The 25,003-nt window shown below is 41.1% G+C and overlaps 1 protein-coding gene across 15 annotated transcripts in view; it reads left to right on the plus strand.

Moving 5' to 3' along the window:
- The window catches only part of EMSY (EMSY transcriptional repressor, BRCA2 interacting), a 39,937-nt gene extending 23,672 nt beyond the window's left edge, over positions 1-16,265 (plus strand). For 7 of the 15 annotated variants that reach the window (XM_068693657.1, XM_068693727.1, XM_068693540.1 and 4 more), the window contains 11 exons: positions 157-330; positions 2,374-2,510; positions 4,001-4,174; positions 5,102-5,300; positions 6,241-6,405; positions 6,613-6,771; positions 8,607-8,666; positions 9,721-9,875; positions 11,269-11,832; positions 12,668-13,174; positions 14,702-16,265. In XM_068693657.1, coding sequence (XP_068549758.1) covers positions 157-330; positions 2,374-2,510; positions 4,001-4,174; positions 5,102-5,300; positions 6,241-6,405; positions 6,613-6,771; positions 8,607-8,666; positions 9,721-9,875; positions 11,269-11,832; positions 12,668-13,174; positions 14,702-14,896 — 2,489 coding nt within the window. In that variant the 3' untranslated portion in view covers positions 14,897-16,265. The remainder of the gene's footprint in view (positions 1-156; positions 331-2,373; positions 2,511-4,000; positions 4,175-5,101; positions 5,301-6,240; positions 6,406-6,612; positions 6,772-8,606; positions 8,667-9,720; positions 9,876-11,268; positions 11,833-12,667; positions 13,175-14,701) is intronic. The other 8 variants (XM_068693875.1, XM_068694478.1, XM_068694347.1 and 5 more) reach the window with 6 other exon arrangements.
- The last annotated feature ends 8,738 nt before the right edge of the window (positions 16,266-25,003 follow it).

The following is a 25,003-nucleotide window of genomic DNA, read 5'->3' on the forward strand; positions in this document are numbered from 1 at the left end:
GCCTGTGGGATCGTAAGGGGTAGTGATAAATTTCAGCATAGGAGCTCTCTGAATAAATTCTAGTGCTTTTTGTCTAGACTAACTTATTTTTCCCAATAAATACTAGTGGGGAATTATATTCTAACAACAAACTTTATTGTTTTCTCTTCCAAACAGGAACTCAAGCAACATATACGCGGCCAACAGTTAGCCCCTCTATAGGGGCCCGGATGGCTGGAACCCCAGGGGCTGCAACATATGTGAAAACCACAAGTGGCAGCATCATTACGGTAGTGCCAAAATCACTGGCTACGCTGGGAGGCAAGATTATCAGCAGTAATATTGTTTCTGGTAGGCATATGTGTTGTTTGATATTTAAAGTTTTGTCACAAGCAAGTTTTTACTTGCTTTAATTGGGCTTTTCTATGGGTTACGTGCTTAAATAAATTTTAGGGCTTTATTGGAGAAGTTAACTCAGAAGAAAAATAGCTGAGGATAAAAATGAAAATAGCAGGTGGAAGGTATGGAAGAAAAGTACTCCTGTGAATTGCAGTGATTCTCATATTTAACATGGAAACATCTAATGTGAGGAAAGCCTGAAAGAAAAGAGAAATGTGGAGAAAAACTGCTATATTGTCTCTTGTTAGAGGGCTGGAAGGTCATAAAACTGTCCAGTTCAAAACATTCGGTAATGTGGATGGTGCTATTTTTCTTCCACTGCACAGCCAAAAAAAAAAAAAAGAATAAAATTAATTTCGTAGCTTGTAGAGTTAGCTACGCAGTCTCCTCCTTCCTTCTCTTTTTTAATAGTGTCAGCCTGTCTTTCCCTTACCATCCTTACATCTTCCCTCCCAGCTTTGTGCAGATCCAGCTGCTTGTCTTTGTCAGTCTGCTGACCACCCTCTATGTTCTCTGTCCATGTAACCACAGTACATAGGGTCTCCTTAGGGTCAGGACCAAGCACGCTTGCACCAATTGCAGTTCTCAGTGTTTGTTTTGGACTTTGACAGTGCTTATGAAGAGAAGGTCTGCCTCATTTTCCTAGCTGGGTGCAGGTGTGAAGCAGAATTTGCTGGGTCTGTGCTTCCTGTCTCTGAATTACACTGTTGCTGATTAACAGAGACCCAGCCTGCCACCAGCCAGCTCCTGGCACAGGCAGTTTGGTAAACCCACCCTGGAGCGTAGTCTGGTAGAGAGACTTCAATTTTTCACATCCTAATTTCTACAAAATAGTACCTGGGACTAATAGAGTAGCTTTGTTGGGAACAAGGGGCTTCTTCAGCTTGTTGCAGGTATGGTGAGTGGTGTGGGGTGAGGTTTGGAAAGGATGTCTGTTTTTATTTTAAGTGCTGTTGATTCATATTCTTTTTTTTTTTTTCTTTTCCCAGCTGTGGGTGCAATTTCCTAGCCATCTAGAATATTCCTAGGTCACTAAAACTTGATGATGGTCTTGTCCAAACAAGTCTTCCCTTTCTCAGAATTAATACAACTATTAATCAGAAATACCTAATGAAGTATCAGCAGATATGACTAGTGGGTAGAAGGTAGTGAGAGGAATCCTTGGGATTGCAGCTATATTGATAGAGGAGTACATTCTTCAGGGAGAAAGTGGAAGGGATGGTAAAAAGCTGCCTGAGTACATCTTTGGAATGGCAGTCTGATAACATTAATTACTTAAATATGAGCGTGTGTACTCTTGTAGATTGTGGGAGGTTGTCTAAATTTATCTCTTGCTGTAGGTAGATAACCTGATGCGGGGAGTAGAACTTAATAAAAATTGGGAAAGGAAGAGAAATATTCAGCACAGCACTTAAAAACAAATAAAAATAAAAACACTTACATACTCAACTTTCAAGAACTGCTTCTTAAAACAATAGCTTTTTTTGCCAGTACACTATTGGTCATTTATATTGCAACAGCTCAGTTCTGGAAAGTGAAGGCTTTTCTCTATCTCAGTACATACGTTCTTCTGGAGAGGTTATCTGTGTGCTCTGAAGTCATCTCAGTCAACTTATCTGTGCAAATAGGACCTTGACTTGAGTATTAGTGTTGCCCTTATCTCTCCTAACACGAGTCTTTGAAAAGTTAGACGAATTAGATTGAGAAACTTGCATTAGTGTGCTCTGTAATTCATGAGAAGGGGCAGACTGCACTAACACAGAATGAATTATTCCTGTCCTGCACACGCGTCTTGACTGTAGAAGAAAGGTTCTTAGAGTGGTTAACTGATTTTTATATGTTGAGTTGGCAGCACGTACAACAGGAATGTATGCTACCCTTTGTTTTGTTGTGCTGTCACATTTAAATACCCTTGTGCAGCTCATCAGCTTCTGAAGTGAAAGGAAATGTACATGTGAGAAACTTCACACTGCTTCTTTTCCCTTTAAAATTAAGGAACTACAACCAAAATCACTACGATTCCAATGACATCCAAACCCAATGTGATTGTTGTGCAAAAGACTACTGGAAAAGGAACTACAATTCAAGGGCTTCCAGGCAAAAATGTTGTCACAACATTGTTGAATGCTGGGGTAAGTAAAGTTTAAAGTCTATGGCCAAGTGACAGGATGTGTTAGCTGCTGTGTTCTTTATGCTAACATGCCAATTAAAAGCAAATTGTGCATGAGCTCAGTAACAGATACAGCATGCTTTAATGTTTGGGGTGTTTGGAGAGTATGTTTTATAGGATACGAAAGATCTTTAAAACAAGCTGGAATTGTTCCCAGAGTTAAATGAAAATAAAAACTTTTGTGCTTACCCTTGTTTTGTAATCTTGAAGGGGTTAAGCACAGGAAAATAAGTAAAATTTTACCCTGTTAGTGGTCTAATGAGAACCCCAGTCCTGTTATAAGCTTGCATATCCACCTGTGTATCTTTTGGGCAGAAATAAGCTGTCCCTTCACACCTTTGATTGCCTGTTCAAGAGTCCTGTATAATGCTAAATTAGTTTTTGAATAACCTGATGTGTAGAAAGAACAAAGTCATGTTTCCAGCTTCAGCTGGGTTTTCCTTCAAATGCTAGCAAAAATGATGAACCTGCTTTACATTCCTAGCTAAAACTGTGAGATGTAGTGCTTTAATCATGGAATCTTTTAAAGTCTACTTGGCTAGCAGAGCTCAGTAGGATTTTTTTTTTGAAACCTGATAGGAAACATTTTTTTTTTTTTGAAAACTTCTGCTTTTGTAGTTTAAATAAGAAAAAAACCTAAAGCCATGCTTTCACAAAAATGGGCATCTTGTGATGTTACACAGTAGGAAACATGAGAATGTGATGATATTTCTGAAACAACTATGGCTCTTGGGATTTCCAGCTACTTGACGGGAATTAGTAGGAGTGCTGTGAGAACTGCTAACTAACGTAGTTCCTTGTATGGTTTGTTACTGTGCAGAACTAAAAAAGCATGCTCAATTTCTTTGCTCTTCTTAAGCTATCAAGAGTCTAGTCATGTGTCAGAACTATTCCAAAATCAAATGTTTCCCATGAAACAGCTGTGAATCTGCATTTTCTTTTTAATAAATGAAATTTTACTTAGGAAAAAGAAGTCCAGACATAATTAATGTCTTGGTCATGAGGATAATACAAAGATCTCTAATTAATTTATTTTTAGAATCTCAATTCAGGTTTCATAGATGTTGTGCCAAAATTAGTGTTAATAGAAACAAGAAGTTTTAAAAAAAACATTCGTGAAGGATTTGAAGAAAGTTCCAACTTAGGTGAATTCTTTGAAGCAACTTCAAAAACTTCTCAGTGTCATTTAGTTACTCTTTTTACTCAGCCTTTCAGAGCAGCTCAAAAGGTAAAGCAATGGAAAAGGGGATTTTGGTAGCTTTTCCATTCAAAGCCATAGGGTTTTTTGTTCTTGGTCTTTAAATGTTCTTTGTGTTAAATACATCTAGTTCTAACAGCAGCAGGTTGATTTTGTGGTACACACACTCACCAATAACTGTGTATTTTTGTAGAGAAGTGGGTCTCGCTGAACAATTTCACTCAGTTAACCTGTAAACTTTGGCTTCTCTACAGGGGGAGAAAACTATTCAGGCAGTGCCAGCAGGAGCAAAACCTGCTATCATCACTGCCACAAGACCCATCACAAAAATGATTGTTACACAGCCAAAAGGAATAGGGTCCACGGTCCAGCCAGCCACCAAAATCATCCCAACTAAAATTGTTTATGGTCAGCAAGGGAAAACGCAGGTACAGTGAGGACCCATTTCTGTTTTGAAATGTACCCCTAAATTTTAACGGGAAATAGATCATTTTTTCACTGTGTTGCCACATCTGTTGCAAGATGAATATATGCAGAATGTGTCTCTGGGGAACGAGACTTAGGGAAGTATTGAGGTGGCCTTGATTCTGGCTTCTTGAGCGCCGTGTTGGCATTCGTTAGCTGTTCTTGGAGGCCTCGACCGAGCCGAAAGAAATTGGTAAATCTTTACATAGCTGAAATAATGACATAGCTGAAACTTAAGCTATCTGGCGATGGCTCTGGATGCCTCTTAAATGTTAAAGCTAATGATCAGATTGTTAAAGGTAAAGATGTGGAGACTGGACATAGGCCATGTGTCAAATGTGAGAGCTTTATTGGAGCTGCTCTATCACTGATGTATGTTCAGGTTGTCCCTGTAGCCTTGTATTGTTGGTGGGGCTGTAGATAGAGAATCTGGCTTGTTTCTGGACACTGTCAGTTAAGACTTTTTTTTCTGGTTGCACTTTGTATGTAAAAAACCTAAAGTTACATCAGGTATAATATTTAATGTCTTGATCATTCGAGACTATTGTGGGCTAAGGAAGAGAGGTGCTTGTCTTTATCAATCCAGTGCATGTTCCAGCTCACCCGTGTAGCTTTTCCCTTGTCCACGCCATTGTGTCAAGCCATGAGGAATGACTGTTTAGTGCTTCACTGCGTTAAGTGCTCCAAATTACTGAGATGTGCATTCTTGTGCACTGCCGTTTACTGGTTTCATAATCAGAGCTGCTGAATTTACAGGTAGATTTCTTATAGTGAGTTACCAATATTATACGAGTCTTGTACTTTGATCTTTTCGTGGCACGCTGTTCTCTGATTGCTCGGATCTGTTTTCTTGAGTCCTCTTACTGTACACCATCTGTCTTTCTGACTAGGTCCTCATAAAACCAAAGCCAGTGACATTTCAAGCGACAGTTGTGAGTGAACAAACTAGGCAGTTGGTAACTGAAACGTTGCAGCAGGCATCAAGGGTAGCAGACACAGGAAATTCGTCTCTCCCAGAAGTGAAAGAAGAACCACAAAGCTACACTGATAGCAGTTCTTCTTCCACAGAGTCCTCCCAGAGCTCTCAAGGTATGTATTCGTGTTTCATAGCATATGAATGGTCTTTCTCTCAAACATGCCAGCAAGATTCATATATTTCAGTGCATCTCTTTAGCACATTTCTTCACCCAGTCTCTTAGCAGTGAGTGTCAGCGTTTGCTGCCATTAGGAGCTTATTTAACTTCTATGAGTTGTTTACTACGCGCAGCATTTTCCTGTGCAAAAAGTGGGAATGATGTTTTCTTCCCAGCCTCCGACTTGCTCTTCTGTGCAACTTCTCATGTGATAGAGGAGAATAAATAGATTTATCTATAAATTAACACCCAGCCTTTGGTCAGGAGTGGCCATAAGGTATATCACTGTGTTTAAAAACAAAACAAACAAAAAAGCAAACAAGCAAATGACTCTCAGTAAAACACGTGCACTTATTTATGTGCTATCAGTCACTTTCTATAATAATTCCTATCTGTTGGTCTGTACAACCATTTTAAGTAGCTTTTTAAAAATGTCAAAGATTCAGCAAACTTAATATATGATGTGTAAATTGAGAATGCGAATACATGTTGATGATCTGAACCACTAAAACTTGTTGAAAAGCTTGTGAAAAACTTGTTGAAAAGCTTGTGAAAAACTTGTTGAAAAGCTTGTGAAAAACTTGTTGAAAAGCAGTGAATTCAGCATACACAGAAACCTACTGAACTTTGACTGTTCAAACCAAAGCTTTTATAAACAACTAAAAAACAGGATCTTTTTGTTAGTAACTTGATAACATTAGCTGTGTTTTACTTCGAGTCGCTTGTAATTAAAAACTAAACAAGAGAGCTGAAGAATGAGATGATGCATCCTTGTTAAAGTTCAACCTGATTTAGTTTTCAACCCTACCTCTGCTTTGAGCATGAGGTTGGATGAGAGACCTCCAACTCAATTGGTTCTATGTCAACCTGATGTGCTTTTGTTCTCTTGTGAACAGATTCTCAGCCTGTAGTCCATGTGATTGCTTCAAGAAGTCAAGATTGGTCAGAACATGAAATAGCTGTGGACACAAGCCCTACAATAATTTACCAGGATGTATCCAATGAGTCTCAGTCAGCTACTTCCACGATAAAAGCTTTGCTAGAACTTCAGCAGACAACAGGTGTGAAAACGCATGTGGTTGTTTAAGATGACTTCAAAGCACTCAGCTGCCACCTGTTTTAGCAGCAATTTATGATATCTTCTATAATCACCGTAATTCCTGTAAAAGTCCATCTGAAACAATTACATAATATTCACAGTATATTTAATTAAACCATTGCATTTGTGTTGGAGATGTGTTTTAATGAATTCTGCTTTTCTTCTAAAGCAGTGAAGGAGAAGTTAGAATCGAAGCCAAGGCAGCCCACCATCGACTTGAGCCAAATGGCTGTCCCAATCCAGATGACCCAAGAGAAGAGGCATTCTCCAGAAAGCCCTTCAATTGCTGTAGTGGAGTCGGAATTAGTTGCCGAATATATCACAACTGGTAAGTGACTTAAGGTAGCATGATTGTGGGTTTGCAGTTGAAGTCTGGGGACTTCATTTGAAGTTTTCTTACTCTGTCTTTCACTTGTTTCACTCTAATGCTTAATAGAGGAAATGAATTCTCTTCCAGTCCTGAATGGAAATGAGTTTTCTTCCATTCCTGAAGTCCTGTGCAGAAAGGGGCAGAAACTGCATCTGCTTTTCTAGGACATGCTGGAGAATGTTTCAAACTGAAACAATTGGTTGTTGCTTTAGGACATCCTAGTGGAAAGATATTCTGTCCTCTGATCTGATGAGAAAAGGCAGTTCCGCTTGTCCTTAGGGAAAATGTCTAGTAAGGAAAAAGCAAAAATGAAGTTCATAGAATCATAGAATATTCCGAGCTGGAAGGGACCTGTAAGGATCATTGAGTCCAAGTTACAGGAACTGCACCAATTGTTTTGAGAGAAGGCAGATTTTGATTTATTTTCATCCATAATTGCAAAATGTTACTTGATTACAACCATTATCTAGGTTGTTCAGACAGGTGGGCATTTAGTGTGGTAGCGTAGATCTCAGCTTCATTGTTTGCTGAGAGGATCTGCTAAATTTGTACTTTTAAAACTAATTATTTAAGCTGGAATTATGGTTGGGAATAAACCCTTTTTTTTTTTTTTTAACTCTTGAATTCTCTTATCTGGTTGTCCTTTCTTGTCTCACCCAATGAATCCCTTCCACTGGACAGCTCTCTAATTGTATCATGAATCTCTGATGCTCTCTGCTACCCCCAGAATTCCAGTTATGAGCTACCTTTCATATATACATGAAAGGATCAAATTATGTGTTTCCTGTTTTAATTTCTTAACTCCACATTATTGGTCTCCCGACTTTATTAGGAAAAAAGAAGTGTGTTGAAAATATGCATTGAAAAAGAGGAATAAATACCTGTCCATAACTTCAGTGTTCTCAGTGTTAAATGTCCAATTTGATCTTTTCCTTTTTTTCATTTTCCTGTTCTCACCTCCTCCCCTTGCTCTCATCCCTTGTACGATCTAATTTTAAGCACTGTGGAACTGGGGGTGGAGGACTAGTGTTATTCTTTTAAATAGCACTTAACTGTATCTGGCTTCAGCTTTGAATGTTTGAGTCATGCTCCCTTGGATCCCTGTTTAAAGAGACTCCAAAGTACCATAAATAATGTTAAACTGATCTCCAATTAACAAGTCAGTCATGTTCACTGACATTCAAGGTTCTAGTTTTTGCTGGATCTTGTAAAAGCTCATGCAAACTAGGGGGAGAAGAAGGAATTCCAGGCAGTATCTCTGTAGGCTGGAGTCTTTTCCTGCAGCCCAGAAGCCATATGGAGTATAAAAGTTGAAAACTTCCCCAAACTGTGATTACTGCTTGAAATGGTGTTTTGTTTTTTTATTTTTTTTTTTAAACTTTGAGATGATTTAGAGGAATCCACCAGAGAAGTGCAGGCTACTGTGGGTTGACTAACAACAGTCTCTGTTAGAGCACAAAACTGCTTATTTTGCTCTCAAGTTTTTGCCCCTTCCCTTTCACTCAGGTTAAGTGCACCCTGGCAGGGCATGCAGGTAATGCAGTGTTTCCTTTTGTTTTAATTTGTGCTTCCCAGGATTCATCAGTAATCCACGGAGGTGTATTTTCTGCTAAAATTCAGTCATAAGATAGTCTGCAAGCTAGAATCTGTTGTGAAATCTCCTGCATGTGCTTAGACCGAAGGATTTAGATACCTTTGAATCTGTTTGGGAGCTGGGATTCAACTTGTGCTTCCGAGTGAGATGAGGGGAGCAGTTCACGCGTCTTAGTGTCACTATTTTTGTCTGTCTGCAGACTCAGGAAGACAACACTGTATTGGTTCACATTCGGAAGAATATCTACACAACCATATAGGTTAGAAACTTTACTTCTAAATGAAGCTTTAAATTGTGCAGGAACTGTTGCGGGATATCCACGACGGACCTGGCACAGCATGCAGGCTGGTACTGATATAATCCAACTCCTCTCCTGGAGTGGGAAAGTAAAATTGTCATATTAATTCAAAAATAGACCTTTCTTAAGACTCTCAGCAAGGTCTTTAGTATCTTCTAACTTTCAGTTATTTTGTATCTGGGTATAAACTACTACTTATCCTTTGTTTTTTCAGTATTGTATGACTAAAAAGTTAATTAAAGCAAATATTTACATATTGGTATGGCCAGACATATAATTTGGATTCTTATCTTATCAGTGACTGCAATATAGAATGGTTGGGTTTTTTTCTCACCAGAATATCATTACTCTGTCAATCCACTGTTTAATTACAGAGCCGTAACTGTAGCGACAGAACTTAGCTGTAACTGCTCTAACAAGAGTCACAGACCTAAGACAAGGTCTCCACTTTTGGGCTGTGATTTCTTATCAACCTTGCTTGTTTTCTTTAATACCAGAGCATTTTCCAATTGCTAATCTTGCAAGTTTAGCCTATGCTCTAGAGCATTTCTTGTGATTTATCAGTGATAGAAATTCAGTGAGCAAGGCTTGCTGTTCTTAATTGCAGTCAATTGTGCAGGTGCTTTTAGCACCTGTAAAGATTACAGAATAATTTGTAGTAATTGTACACTGTAATTTGCTGTGTGCTGTTGTGCTGGTTATATAAAATGAACCTAGCTGAAATTATAGATCCTGTATGCAAGGTTGTTGTGTTGGGAGAGGGAAACCAGAGAGATTTGGACCAAGCATGATTACTTAGGAATTAAAGACAAAAGCAAAACCCCTGAGATGCTATTTTAAGAGGCTTCTCAGAATAGCTGTGCACTTAAAGGTTGAAGCTAGCATGCAGTAAAAGATGCATTTCAAACGCACGTTTTTATTTCACTCATGCTTTCAGCTGAAGGTTAAATAGAAAGCAAGTAATTAAGTTCTTCAGTCAGTTCTGGAGAAGTGCCACTCACCTCTTTACTTTCAGTTAGCCATCGGTCCCAGCCCCACCAGCAGTCATCCCAGCCCCAGAGGACTCTGCTGCAGCACGTGGCGCAGTCACAGACAGCAACGCAGACTTCTGTTGTGGTGAAATCTATCCCCGCATCCTCCACAGGCGCAATTACCCATATCATGCAGCAGGTTGTACCCTTTCTTTTCCAAGCAGTCTATAAACAGTGAATTTTGTATGGGACCAGGGCTTGTTCAGAATGAGCATGTTGGTGCCACTGAAAATGCCAAGTCTGAGGGCAAATTCATAACTTCAGTTTAACGTTGCCTGTTTTGGTGGGGAAGGTGGTGGTTATTTTCCCTATTAAAAGGGAAGCAGTTAATGAGATGACTTGAGAGTGTTAAGCAAGAGGTATCCACAGCCACCATGGAAAAGACTTTCCTAGCTCAGTTCTTGCTGTCTGTGTGACACCTCTTTGACAGCAACAAGCTGTTTCTTTCTTTATGTTGTGTTTTAGGGGTTTGTGTTCTTCAGATTACATTGGTGTTAGTGTAGGGAAAGAGGAAGCAGAATCTGAGCAGTCCACAGAGCACAAGTGGCTTTTGGATTCAGGGTCTTTAGTTTATGAATTATATGAAAACTTCTCTTCTTGCTGAACCAAAAAACAAGATTGTATTTAGACATTTATGGTAAGGATCCCAAACAATTGTGTAGCTTATCCCAAGCTGGGGAGCTTCTGGAGAAATATTACTGAAGCCATGCTGCTGCCTTCATTCAAGAACTGATTGTTTTTGTCAGTCAAGTACAATCGATTCCCACCCAGTGAATGCATGCTGCTCAACTCTGTGATGCTTTAACCTCTGGCAGCCTCAGCTGTGGCCCAGGGCAGTGCCACATTAGGGTTATAAACCCCCTGCAAAGAGGACGTTGTCACTGATGTTTGTGTAGGCTGCTTCTTCCTGCTGGAGTCACTAGTTAGTATGTCTGTACCATGGTTTACGAAGCACAGTAACTCTTGCTCCATCAGAAAAATTAAACGATGTTTGTGTGATGCCCAAGAAAAATTGTAATAAAATTTTGAGGAGGGAAAGAAAAAGCAGGGCTTGTACTGAAATAGAAAGGATAGATAGATAGGTACATGGGGAGCTGCAGCAGAAATCATGGAGTAGGTGGCAAGGCTTTCAAGAGGCATAGTAAGAATTTGTGTAGATGTTCTGGTTTTGTGTAGATGTTCTGGTTGCGAGTAGCTACTGATTCAACCACCTGCTAATCCCTGCGCCTTCCTACTCAACTGCCATGCAGTTCTAGTAGTTTTGAACCTCTGTCTGATGCAAGCAAGGGCTACCCAATCTCCATTGAGGATTAGTTATGTAGTTAATGTTGTCACTTGGGGACTTGCCACGTTTTAAGGTGTTAAAAATAGCTGTTGATTGCATAGAAACCATGAATTCTGCATAAGGGTATACGTGAGTTGTTAAATAAGTTGAAGTAGTACAGCTGAAGAATTAAAATTGTTTTTAGATTGTGCGGCCTTATAATTTGGATTTCTCTTTACTAACTCACTCTTCACTTCTTCTTCCTAAGGCCTTAAGCAGTCACACTGCGTTCACCAAACACAGTGAACAACTTGGAACGGAGGAGGGAGAAGTGGAAGAGATGGACACCTTAGATCCTCAGACCGGCCTGTTCTACAGATCTGCCCTGACACAATCGCAGGCACAAAAACAGCAAAAACTGAGTCAGCCGCAGCTGGAACAGACTCAACTGCAAGTGAAAACTCTGCAGTGTTTCCAGACTAAACAGAAGCAGACAATCCACCTGCAGGCCGATCAAATCCAGCACAAACTCCCACAAATGCCCCAGCTTTCCATAAGGCATCAAAAGCTAACCCCCCTGCAGCAAGAGCAAGCACAGACCAAACCAGATGCACAGCACCCCCCCCACCACATGATGGCCAAAGAAAGGCAACTCCCTACCTTAGTGGCACAGCCACAGCAAACTGTAGTACAGGTGCTTGCAGTAAAAACCACGCAGCAGCTGCCCAAACTGCAACAGGCACCAACGGCACAAAAAATCTACGTGCAACCCCAACCCCCCCAGAGTCAAATGCAGCTACCTGCCTCTTCAGAGAAACAGCCAGCGAGCCAGGTAACGGAATATTGATAGCATGCAAAATACACGTCGCTATTCAAGGAAAAAATCAAAACACCAACCCTGTCGCTGTAGCAGTGTTTTGTCCTGGCAAGAGAGAACTCCTCATTCCGCTGGTGTTAATTACCCCCATCAGAAGGTTGACACTAGGAAAGAGAAGCACATGTTATAGGGGAAAAAAAAAATCCATAGAGCTCACAAACGTGTTTTGTTGGACAGTTTTTATGAATTTCTGCCACCATTGGTGCATGGAATTTGTCCCTAATTATTTTCTTTTATTTTTTTAGATATGACACGTTATTAATTTCCGTTCCCGTAGCACTTTTATTTCTGTGGAAATAAAGATGAATACACTGCAGTCTCCTAAGGCTCCATTGTACGTCTTCCTTTGTAGTTTACATCTTCCTGAAGTTAAATGTCTTTCATGTACAGGAGTAATTTGATTTTCCTTGGGAGGGGAAAACAAAAAGACTAAGAAACATGGAGAAAAAAATTAACTCCAGAATTTTTTTTAGCCCTTTCAGGAGTACATGTGAAAACAACAGGGTTAACAAACATCACAAGGGGATGTAAATCCCAAAGGAAAACGAGGCTGCTGTGGTATTATACTGCTACAATCCTTACGTAGCAGCCCAAAGAGCTGCTTTTCCCCAGGCTTCAATTAACTGTTACCATATCATTGCTAATTCCTTTGTTAAAACACTGAGTTTCAACTGTCTTCCTAAAAGCAAGTATGTTGTTTGTGCCATACTGTCCTTGGAAATGATTATTAGATTTTTCAATAAAAAAAAAAGTCTAGCTGTAACATGCACAACAAAAATTTGATTTTCAGGTGCAGCATCCAATTATAACGCAAGGATCCACAGTTACAAAGATAACTTTTGAGGGGCATCAGCCTCCTTCTGTTTCAAAGGTAGCAGGTGGCAGTTCCGTGCCCCAGCTGGCACTGCCGGTCACGAGCCTATTTCCCACGCAGGCATCCACGAAGACAGCAGTAGCAGACGTTTTGAGAATGTCTGTGGTGGAAGGTGATACAAACGTAGAAACTGTGATAGTGGAGCCCCCCAGCAAGGCCACGTCCACTAGCACACCTGCTAGCGAAGCAGAGGCGTCACCTTGTACCCAGGTGCCGAGGGTGGCTGCAGTAGGGATGACGGCAACTTCCACCCCCCAGCAACAGCCGTGTAAAGAATCCAGTTCAAGTCCTCCTGCTGCTGCTCCTTCTGTAACAGAGAGGAAACTCGATGCACAAGGAATGCCTACAACAAAGCAGTTTATACACATTCAGAATATATCACAAAAGAAAGCTGAAGAGAGCTCATCAGAAATTGTTATCCAGGTAAGAGAAGACCAGAGCAAATGAGACAAAGGTTGAGCAGAGCAAACTCGCTTTGTCTAATGTGATGATAGCAACTGAACAATGTTCGAGTATTTTTTTCTTCAGTTTTTGTGTTTTTCCACTCCTATGCTTGCAATGGATTGCTACTTCAAAGCAGGTAGCTCTCGTTAAAATGAGTTTCTCCGGCACTATGTCATTCACGGTGTTCCTAGTGTCTTCCTTTGTTTTTCTGTTGAGAAAACAAAACAAGCTCATCTCTTACAAACCTCCCTTTGAAACGGTTAAAAGTGTGACCATCACCGCTTGCTATGGAACTGTCATCTAGAATTTTTTGATACCTTTTAGAATTACCTCTGAGTATAATAATTAGGGCAAAAAAATGAAGTAAAGGGGTTTTGCTATGTGGGTGGGGAGAGTTCAGCAAATATGGTCTGGATTCACAAGGAAGTTTGTTAACTTTGCATATGAAGTCTTGCCACTTTGGAGATAAAATGACTATAAATGCTTTGAATCGTTGCCTACCTGATGAATATTTTTAATTGATTCTGTTCTTGATATGATGTTTTATGATGTAATATGTGGTCAAAATGTCAACTGGTGAAGTATTTAAGTCATCTGAGGACTCAGTGTTATAGGATGAATCTTTGTAGACAAGTTGGCACTGTATATGTTTACAGAAATGGTGTGGATTGAAATGGTTTTGTTGTGTATCGTGTTACAGTGAAATGCTTTTGATGGGGAAAGAATACTTGTGTACAGAACTTTCAAATTTTTCATGTTAATTTGTTAAAATCTTTATTGCAGCTAACTTTTTGCTTTTGTAGAAATCGTTTTTGTACTAATTCTTAGTCCTCATTTCCCTAAATAGACGAAGGTAGATTTCTATTTTACTTCGAAACTGTGTATTTTGAGAATCTGTATCGTTTACCGTTGTGGCATGCTACAAGCTTTTCCAAACCAAAATACTCCCCAGAACCTTGAATTGTATAAAGATGTAGAGTTAATTCCTAGAACCAACAGCAGCATAAGCAGAAATAAATAGCTTAGATCCATTTTGTTTCCTCAGCCTCTGTGCTACTGCAGCTCTGAAGCAGGGTCAGAGCTGGTATCGTATCATGTACAGGAAATATAGCTAGTCCTTAAAACTGGACATCAAGTCTGAAACAGAACTAGGAAAAGTTAAGACTGATGAGAGTATTCTCTCTGCTTTGCATGTGGGGAGTGATGGGTGGTGGATATCAGTAGTTTAGCAGCTGGAAATCTGTCACAGACCTGTAGTGAAGATCCAAGCTCAAGAGCAGTGCCTTACCAGCAAGAGCATTCAGGTTTTTATCTTTCACAACCTAGTCCTGTGAGAGGGTGCTCTGAAGCTTTGGCTAACGTAGTGTGAGATGCAACAGGCCTTAGCTAGGGAGGAGTGCTCTTAGAAACCAAATTGCCCCTTTCCATGAGTACCTGCACTTGTGCAGACACCTTTACCTGCAAAAGCTGTGCAAGTTAAAACTTAAATCTCTTTCTTTCTTTCAGACCATCCCACAATATTCCATCCCTTGTCACTCCAGCTCCAACGTGGTAGTGGAACCCAGCGGGCTCCTGGAACTCAACAACTTCACCAGTCAGCGCCTCGACGATGAGGAGACGGCGATGGAGCAAGACGTGGACAGTAGCACCGAGGACGGCACCGAGCCCAGCCCCTCACAAAGTTCTGCTGAACAATCCTAAGGAATTGGGACACGGGAGTGCACTTTAAAATATCTTGGGATTCGAGTCTCCAAGATGCCCTCGTATTGTGATGTCTTAGAGCACTTTGCCTATTAGAGTCGTTCATTGGACCCTTGAAGCATCAGTGTGTTTTAACAAGACAGTATTGCAAAAGCTGCATCTTAAAAATCGTTTCCAAAAAAAAAAAAAAAAAAGAAAAAAAAAGATGTAGTTACTGAGATATAGTAAACCTGTGACAGTGGAATGTACTCCTGTTAACAAACAAATCTGCAGCGAAATCTACAGCTCGTGCTATCGAAGCCTTTGCCCAGGTACTGAAAGAGCTTTCAGTGAAAAGGGATCCTTATTTTGCTGTGTCTTTTTGTTAGCTGTTGAGCAAAACACCATCAAAAAAAAAAAAAAGATGTTTAATAAATATTTGTATTTTTAAATAGCATGTGAGAGAAAAAGTGTCTCTGACAGTGCTGGAAAAGCCCCAGGAATTTTGGAATTGGTTAGCTTTCTTGCACTTGTGCTCACTTAGAGTTAAGATTTTTTCATAAGCCGAAAAATATAGTTTATTTTTTTAAAATTCTTGTTGGTGAATGTTTGGAAATAAGCAAAATCACTAACTGATAGCAATGTGGCTTTGCTAGTGGATTTTTGTTTTCATGCTTTACAAGAATTAGGGTAACAGTGTATGAGGTGTTTCTCTGTGCCATAAGCACGTGAAATGCTCATCTACTCTAGTTAATCTGTGATTATTTATTTAAATATGAAACTTAAAGTGAGGCCAAGTTGTTTAAAAAGTTCCTGTTAAACAGGCAGGTGTGTAAATTCTAGTACAAAAGAGGTGCGGGGGATGTATTTTGTTATAAATCCGTTTTTCAAAATTGGGGGATAAGCGGTTCAGCATCTTTCAAAGCTGAACCCCCGAATTTAGAAGTGAGCTAAGGCTTTTACAAATCTGTATTTTACTCTTACATGCTGTTTTTAAAGTGACCATTTTGGGGAGTTTAAAAGCTGAAATCGGTAATGCAGCGGTAGGTTTCGGAAATTAGCCTTATGACTTGGCTTGTCGAAGCAATACATTGGGTTTTTTGTGATAGTTACAAGCCGCAGAGAGAGGTTTGGGTTCGGATGGGATAACAGAACCGGTTTTAATACATTCTGCTAATGAAGACAATACTTTTTTTTTTTTTCTCAAATGTATATAAAAACACGTTTTTAACTGTTTTGTATAGATTTCATTATAAATAACTAAGCATTTTAAGACTTTGACATATCATTTAATTGTATATACATCTATCAGCCTAACTGCCCACTTTTTGGTGCTGAAGTACTACTGTAAGTAGATTTCATCCAAAGTCTAATACAGTTTTTTGCGTCAGTCTTTTTTTAAGCTGTGATTTTACTGTTGATATTGTAGTTAGACTAAATTCCACCTCAAGAAACTCTCCAACTAAAAATACAAAACCTAAAAAAAAAACATTCATCTTACTTGTGCTGAGTATCCAGCTGCCTAAGAGCATGCAGTATCCTCTAGATGGTGCTGTTCCTTTATAAAATAACCAAAGTTAGATGAAAAAGCAAGCTCCTGTGACTTCCATGCAGATTTTTTCCTACTGTTTTCCATTAATATCAGAGTCATCTAAATTGGAAGAGACCTCCAAGATCACCTAGTCCAACCTCTGACCTAACACTAACAAGTCCTCCGCTAAACCATATCACTGAGCTCTACATCTAAACGTCTTTTAAAGACCTTTTAAAAAGTAGTTCTAAAATCATGCAGTTTATTATGGTGGAGAGGTATCCTGATAAATACAACATGCTGAAAAGGTGGAGTAGGAAACTTTACTTTTTGCATTACCTTTATGTTGGAATAGGTGCTGATTTGATTTCTGTGCTACTTAGGATGGAAGAGGATATATATGAAGTGAAACATAGCTTAGGTGTTCACCTAGTTAAAATAACCCTACCTGTATGCTGCTGTAGGTGGGTCAGGTTGTGGTAGCTATTTGGGAGCTGTTACCCTTGTTTTAGGGAAATAACCAACAAAAGGGACTAAGTTGTGATCCAGAAGTTCCCTGATACTACAGAATGACAAAAAGCTTTTAAATACAGATTCGTCTGCCAGTGAGATCGGGCAAGTAGCCTGTTAGGCTTTGCAGGTGCCAGCATAAGGCATCCTCTGTAGTTTTCCATACACAGTTCCTCTGGCTTGGATCAAGTTTTCATCATCACCTGGGATCTTGTTCCATTTTGAGCATAATGTTTTATGTAAGGATTTTGTTTGCACCTTTACCGATGACTTTACAGCAAAGGCACGAGTGGATCTGCAGTGGAATATTTGACGGTTCCTTGAAGACAGCAAAATCCTGAAAAACAAGTAGGCTTTTAGTGCTGCCAGGAGAGGTAATTGTTTTGTGGATTGGCAAATTGAAGCACTCTGGGGGGGTGTATCTAAGGATTGTGTAAGACATTCAGGAAAAGGACTGTTGAAATCAGTGTATTCAGGTTACCTTGAAATTCCTCTCTCCATTCTTTCACAAAGGAGATGTTTCAGATTCCCTTACTTTGTTGTTCTAGCACTTTAAACCACATAAATAACTTTAGTAATGAGGAATGTACGAGATGAGCTAAGCGTTAGGGTCAAGTTGTTAATTTTTTCCTAGTTACTTGATTTCTGAGAAGAGTTGCAACAAGACATGATGATGCTTGGGGCTTTTGGCCTTCTCTGCATGGATTTCAGGCACTCATCCTGCCCTGCAGATGTGCAGAGTTTTCATACCTGTCCCTGAAGTCCTTCCTTCATCCCCCTGCAGCCCTGCATCCGTTCTCCACAGCCTCATAAATATCACCGAGCTGCTAAAAATAAAAGATCAGCGCGCACAGTAACATTTGCATATCCCTTATCCCTAATAAGCCGCATCGTCCTTCCTGAAATAAATTTGATGACCGTCCTTGGAACAGAATAAAGGTGAGCTACGATGATGATCATAGTCGGTGCTCCTGGGAATTGGCAGGTAATAGGCTTGTAGCTCAGCGGGAAGCTGGGGGTGAGTTGGAGAGCAAGTGAAAAAGGACTGAAGAGTTGCTTTGAATTCAACATTTTAACAAATGTGCCCTGGCACTGCAATAGTACATATGTAAATCAACAAAATCTGATGCAGTGAAACAAAGTTGGAGGAAGTAGTGAAATAAGGGAGAGGTTTAAGGATGTCACGGAGGGCTACGTTTCCTGGAAAGATTTGACCATCGGGATAAATACACGTTCAGTCTTTCTACTGACAAAATGGGATTTTGAAATTTGAGAGCAAAATGGAAAACCAGAAGCTGCTTGAAGAAGTGAGGAATGTCATCTTACGTGTGGAGGGCCCTTTGAACAGAATGCTTGAGTAAATAGGATTTAAAAACAAAACCAATGACCTTTAGAAAAATCAAAGTCGGGAAAATTTGAGACCGTACTTTTTTCCCTGGGTGTGTGAACAGCTCCTGAAATCTAAGACATGTTTCAGAGATGAAACACCAGTTTTGTATCCCCCATAGGGGCACAGAAAAGGCAGGCAGTTTCAGCTTGGCAGCGTTCAGTCCTGAAAAGGCCATTCACAATTTTTATGGTGCTGAGCTAGAAGAATCACACTACTCAAAGGTTTGTCTGTGTTGGCTGTAGTATGTTTAGTGCCCGTCTGGCCATACCAGGCTTGGGACTTTTTCCCTTCGCTAGGTTCAAGGTAAGCCATTAGTGGTAAAAAACAGCCTCTGCAGTTTCCTCCAGGCCATGGGACTTTGTTTTCCCCTCCACCAAAGTCTGTCCTAAAACCATACTGCAATTTGTGAGTCTTGTTTCTTCATGTAGGAATGCAAGACTTAGCTTATGATAAGTTCAGAGGTTGATATGATGAGCTTAACAAAGAGAAAGCTAGGCAAGAAGTGCTTTGAGATTTTGAGTATTTGTGGGTTCCTGTGCAAGAAGAAATTGTCTGCAGTGGCTCCTTAGTCTGGTAGACATGAATGGAGATGAAAACCTACAAAAATTAATGGTAAGACTGAGGATAACAAACTAGGGCTACCAGGGGGCGTCATGTGCTTTCTCTCAAAATCTTTTTTGGGGTTTGTGCTCTCCCAGCAAACACGGGCTGCAGGCTGAAATCCAGTGACCTCTTCTGGACATCTGCACTGGCATCTTGAGGCTTTAAATGATGGAAATCCCATCGTTGGGTGACACGTTTTGGAACTCGAGGCATGTGTGGCTGGAAACGGAGGTAAATGGTGAGCTTGGGTGGGTTGTGGTGGAGGTGGTGGTTCCTACGGCACTGGGCTGCGGTGAAAAGTTGCTGGGGTGTTGGAAATGAGTACGTGGGAACTTGGTGGTTGTCCAGCAGAGCATTTCTAGAGAAAAGAGTCAGAATTATTTGGGGTTGGAACAATGTAAGCACTGGAGGCTATTTGAAGAGCAGTAGTATAGCCTTGAATCATTTTTGGAGCATGAGACTCTTAGTTGTCAATAAATATTAGATCAGTTCCTACTCAAAATTGCATACAACTTTGGCTTTGCCCAGTAGTTGGCCACTTCTGATAAATCTGATCATTTCTTTATTTAATGACAAATATCTCAATGTCTTTCTCAGCTTTCTGTTTGTCTGTAAACTTCCCTTAGCATTGTGGAAATTTCCTGGGATCCCATTTTCTGTAGCCACGTTTAAGTGGGTTTTGTTGAAACAAAAGAAAACCTTGTATTGCCTAATTGAGGTGAGTAATTAGGACTTTGGGGTTACCAAGAAACCCTTCAGAGGGCAGCAGGGCACATCAGCACGTCCGTCACGGATGTTGTGGGGGACTTGGAAGAGGTTTTGTCAGTCGGGTGCCCAAATTACACTGCCTCCTCTCTGATGGAGCCTTGGCTAAAACTTTGACGGTTCTTAGTGGGCAAACCTGCCTCATTTACTGCTCGTTACAGAAAATCCTGTTCAGGAACTGCTGTGCCTCGTCACAAGCCCAGCTTTTGGCAGCTGTTGGCCAGAACAGTCCTGGATGCTCGTAGGGCCCCAGGACTTGGGGACTTCACATCAGTCTCTACCAGAGACCAATTGAAGGCTCTGAAAGTCTCTTTGCAGAGACGTTTATTTGCTATTAAGGATTTATTATTTATTTTTAATGCATACACAGTGCAGAACAGGCTGGTTTTCTCTACGTATGACAGTGAGTGTCATTGCCACCCTGTCGTCACCACGGCCACTGTCTCCAGCAGTGTAAACCCTTTGAGATGGATGTTTCATCCGGCCAGGCTTTCCCAGCAGATTAATTGATCCTTAAACGTCAATAATTAATCCTTAAAATGCTATCTGGCACTGCAGCCTTTTCTCAAAGCGAAGCAAGCCAACACACAAATGTCTTCTGCTTGCTTCAGGTCTCTCCTTTCCTAATTCTCTGAGTTCGTTCGTAGGTAGATGCTCTCCTTCCAAGTTTAGTTCACCGCAGTGATCTGTCCCAGCTCCTCTTTTTGCAGGAAAATCAACTTCTTGCAAGTTTATCTGCTCCAGCCCTGTGCTCAAAGCAGGGCCAGCTGGGGCAGGCTGCTCAGGACCAGGGCCAAGCTGGGTTTTGGAAGTTTCCAAGGATCCAAACTTGATGACTTGCTCCAGTGCTCAGCCACCCTTACGTGACATGATGGGAGGATTTCAACTGTGTGATACAAACTTCTGCTCTCAGGGCTCTGGGAAATAAAGGCAGTTATAACTCGGAGGGATGATAGCCATGGGTTTTGGGAAGTGTGAAAACGATACCAGGAAATAGTTTGAAATTATACTGAGAAATGATGGAATAAATTTTTCTTGCCGTGTGTCATATGGAGAAGGTCTGCCTCCTCCAGCATCAGGCTCAGGCAGTTTCTATGGGGTATGTACGTGTCCCAAGGGCTGGAAACCAGGACTTTGTTCAAGGCTACGAATTTATCCAGAAATGATTTTCTCCCAGAGATACCAGAACTCATTATCTTTTTTTTTTCTTTTTTTTTTTTTTTTCTTTGTATCTTTTTTGTTTGTTTGTTTCCTGTCAAGATTTCTTTCTTTGTTTGAACTAAATGTCACAGCGAGATGTCATAGTGAGCCGGGGCTATTTATAGTGGAAAGCAGCAGTACCTCGACTTTCAAAGTCTCTAGCGCTGAATTAAAAGCACAGCTTTTCTGGTCAGGAAATGGCAAAGGTTTGTTTTGAAATCAGCAGTAAAAACAGAGCCCGTAGGATAAACAGCTACTTTGGGGTACTGTGAGGGAGGGAAGAGCCTTTTTGGACAGCGGGACTGTGTAAAGAAGTAAGGATCCTGAGCCAAAACGAGGAGCTGCTGTTGGGATTGCCCTTCTGCTTGTCCTATGACAAGAAGGTGCTCTTCCCATGCTAGTGGCACCTTTGGGACCTCTTCTCCTTTTCTAAATTTTAAACCCTTCTTGTGGTCCTGCAGGAGAAGGATATCATCATGGATGACATGGGAATCCAATGCAAAGGGTCAAGGAGAAGCTCTTCAATAGCTCTTAAAATCTTTACTCTTCACACCTTGCTTCACAAGTTCTCAAAGCACATAGGATGCAACCCCCTTCTCATCCCATCTGGCCGTTTTTCTTAATATGAGGTTGTAGTAACGAGGTAGGAAAAATCACCTTTAAAACAGCAAGAAATTCAGCTGATTTTTTTTTTTTTCCAAAGCTGTCCATTTTGTTATTTAACAGGAAAATAGAGCCTACGCTTTATTTAGAGGCACCACAGTGCTGCTTTTGTAATAAGCTAAAATAGGAACATGTGAACTCATTAGGGGGGAAAAAAAAAGACCTAAATTGTGGTTAAAATCCTTTTGGGAATGAAAAGGTTTCTGTTCAATTGTTTTTCATATGTGCTGTGTTTTCTGTTTTTTCCTTAGTTTGTTTTGGACATGAAATAGAAATACTATATTGGGTTGAGAAGAGGTTAAAAACAGCCTGAGAACAAACCACAAGAAGTAGGAAGTAGCACAAGTTTAGTGAGAACAAAGTTTTGTAGCTCCAGCGTTCCCAGAAATAGGGATATTTGTTTTCCTCTCTCGACTCTTACTTGTGCATACACCCTGCAGCCACATTTGGACTACGGTGACGCAAGGAACTAACGCAGCTTTGTAGTGATCTCCTACTTTCTAGCATCCTTAATATTAAAAAGTGTCTGGACAAGGGTTTGAGCCCTCAGAAATGTTTTCTCAGTTGCATCAATCTACAACTGGGTGCAGTTGTTGTTAGCGAGCACCACGCATCTTCCTCTTTTGGTGTGAAAATACAAAATATAGATCCACGGGTGACCACAACATGGTTTTATGGCATGATTTATGGCTTTTGCGCTACCCTACTATGTAAACGCACAACATGCAAGCCTGTGTGTGTGAATTTGAGAGTGCCTCCCCTGTAAAGCAGTGATTTTGGTCAAAGCGGAGCCTGGCTGGCTTTGTCTTGAGGCCATATGAACCCATTTGGTTGCTGATACTGCTTCAGTGCCTCCTGTGAATTCATCCTGAGGGCTGGACGAGTTCTCCTGCAATAGGTGGGGTTGTGGAGACCAAAATCATGATAAAGATCTGCAAAAGTGTCTAAAGACAAAGAACTACAAAACAGAGTTGGTTGAGTACAGAGAGCACCTAATAGGGCTTAATGACAAATTATTATTGAGTTGGAGATCAATTTCCTAATCTGATCAGATGCTCTACTCTGTATGTACCGTGGGGCTCAGAGTTGCTTCTGTTACTATAAATGTCGGTACAGATGCTCTATAGAACAATATTGTGGGCGAGTCTCGAAATAAAATAGGAATAAAATAAGAATAAAATAGGAACCTGAAGCTAAAATAAACTGGGGCTGGGAGCCAGGCAGTTGCAGACATTGAATCTGAGGGTAAACGTAACCTTGGCCATTTGAATTTTCTCAAGCAAGGTGCAAGAAGACACATGGACAACTCTGACCCCAAAGCTTTGCAAGAGTTGAGCAGAAAGAGTGATCTGGGCACTTGCTTGCCTTGCGGTGCTTGCCAAGGGGCGAGTGGGATGTGGGAAGCAATGGAGTGCAGATGCCAGCAGGACAACTGGAGGGGGATGGCTAAAATCCCCGTAATAGTGAGACACGGTTAGTCCTGGTTTGTACTCAGATGGGCAACTTGGTGGTGGCATGCTTGTTTGCAAAGCTTACAGTAGCTCTCAAAGTAAAACAAAGATATCAAATTCCTGACTGAGGTGAACTAAGCACTCCATTACCTCATTCCTCCTCACCTTCCACCCCTAGAAAATAAATTTTCTGAAGTTTTTAAAGCCACTGAGAATCACTTTTCCTGTCTGACAACTTTCTTAAGAGAGTGAGCTTCATTTTCATCCTGAATCACACCCTGGTTCTTGGTTCTGGCAGAAAGGATGTCCTTTGTGCGCCTGCCAAGGGACTTCACAGTTACCTTTTCCCTTCTTCTCTTCGTTTTTCTTCCTGGAGGTCACGTTCATGCTGCAGTAATGTCTACAGCACAGAGATTAGCAGGATGGCTGTAATGTAATGAATGGAGGTTTTCAGGTTGAGTCTGGGTGAGATTCCCATTGGAAATCACCAAAAAGTTTTGTAGACTGCTAAGATGGCTGCAGAAAAGCATGAAGCCACCTCCTCACCAGAGGTCAAACAGACCTGGACCCAGTGCCTTGGAGAAGAGAGGCTGCTCTGGGATGGGATTTTAGGCAGGAGTGTGTGTGGCACGCTGCTTGCACGGCTCAAAGCAAGACATTGTGTTGCACACGTGCATTGTCTTTGGAGGACTGCATAAACTACCCCACAGGTAGATAAAGGCCCCCAGATGGGGCTGGTGAGAGACAGAGGAGTCATCTACGGACCACTTTTTGTAGCCCAGGACTGATGAGCTCAGCAGGTCAATGCCACCAAGAGGTGTGATGACACCAACTTTGCAATTACTGCCACAAACTTAGAGTCTCCTGCAAGCAACCTAGATCCCTTCTTCCTTTGCTTCACATTTTTGTGGCTCCTTGTCAATACCATACAGTCCCCTGCAAATGAATGAGCCAATCCTACAAAAGCATTCACCTTCCCTGGACAGCCTAGTGGCTACAATGTCCCATGGCAATGTCCATTAAAGTAATGACAGCTCCTTCGTTGGTTTTTGAGATCATTGGTGATCCCTGGAAGACAACAAGCAGTAAGGAAGTAGGGATGCACTTGGGTAGCCCAAGTTCTGTTTCTTTGGAAAATGATGATTGTTTCTCCTGGAGACTTAGAATTTTTGTCCTTTTTTTTTTTTTTTTTTCTTTTTCTTTTTTTTCTTTTGGTTGATTTATCAAAATTCAAATGCTTGTAATTTGAGTCCTCCATTTATTATGTTCCACTCATTTTATCGTACTAATTCTTCTAGAGAGTTCATCCCTCATTGTCAAGAAAATACTGAAAAAAAGTCAAGCGAAATGGGGCAGCCTCGTTCCTGCAATTCACGCTGTCTGGAGTGTCTTGTCGAGCAGACTTGTCTTCTGCTTCCCTTGGCCAGACACGTTGCGTATTGCAGTGCAGTAAGTAGTAACTTATGTTAACATAACACTATTGCTGCCGTTGGAGTCCTGCCAAAAATATTGTTAGGTTTATTTGTCAGATTTTAATACCAAAACATAAATAATCCAACCCAAGAGGACTTTAGTGTAGATACCTTCTGGTTGGCTTGGCAGGGACCCAGCAGAGCTGTGTTGTTGCAACAAGCTCCATGCTGAGCATGGTGTCCCGGCTACGGCCTTGCTCCTCCCAATTTGTGACTGTGGTGTCGTGGTGTGTACAAATTCATCCTCTCCTTCCACACACTGTTTGTTTTTGAAAAGTTTTTTTGTAATGTCATGTGCTGATCCGTCTTCATGGATGGATCAAACCTCATGAGGTTCACCATGACCGAGTGCAAGGACCTGAAGCAGGGCCAGGGCAATGCCAAGCCCAAATCTGGGATGGGCAGAGGATGGCTGGAGAGCAGCCCTGAGGAGAGGGAGCTGGGGGTGATGGGGGGTGAGAAGCTGGACCCTGCTGTGGGGCCAGGCTGAGAGAGCTGGGGGTGGTGGGACTGGGGAAGAGAAGGCCCCAGGGAGACCTTACA

This window comes from Anas acuta, chromosome 1, assembly GCF_963932015.1.
Source record: "Anas acuta chromosome 1, bAnaAcu1.1, whole genome shotgun sequence".
NCBI lineage: Eukaryota > Metazoa > Chordata > Aves > Anseriformes > Anatidae > Anas > Anas acuta.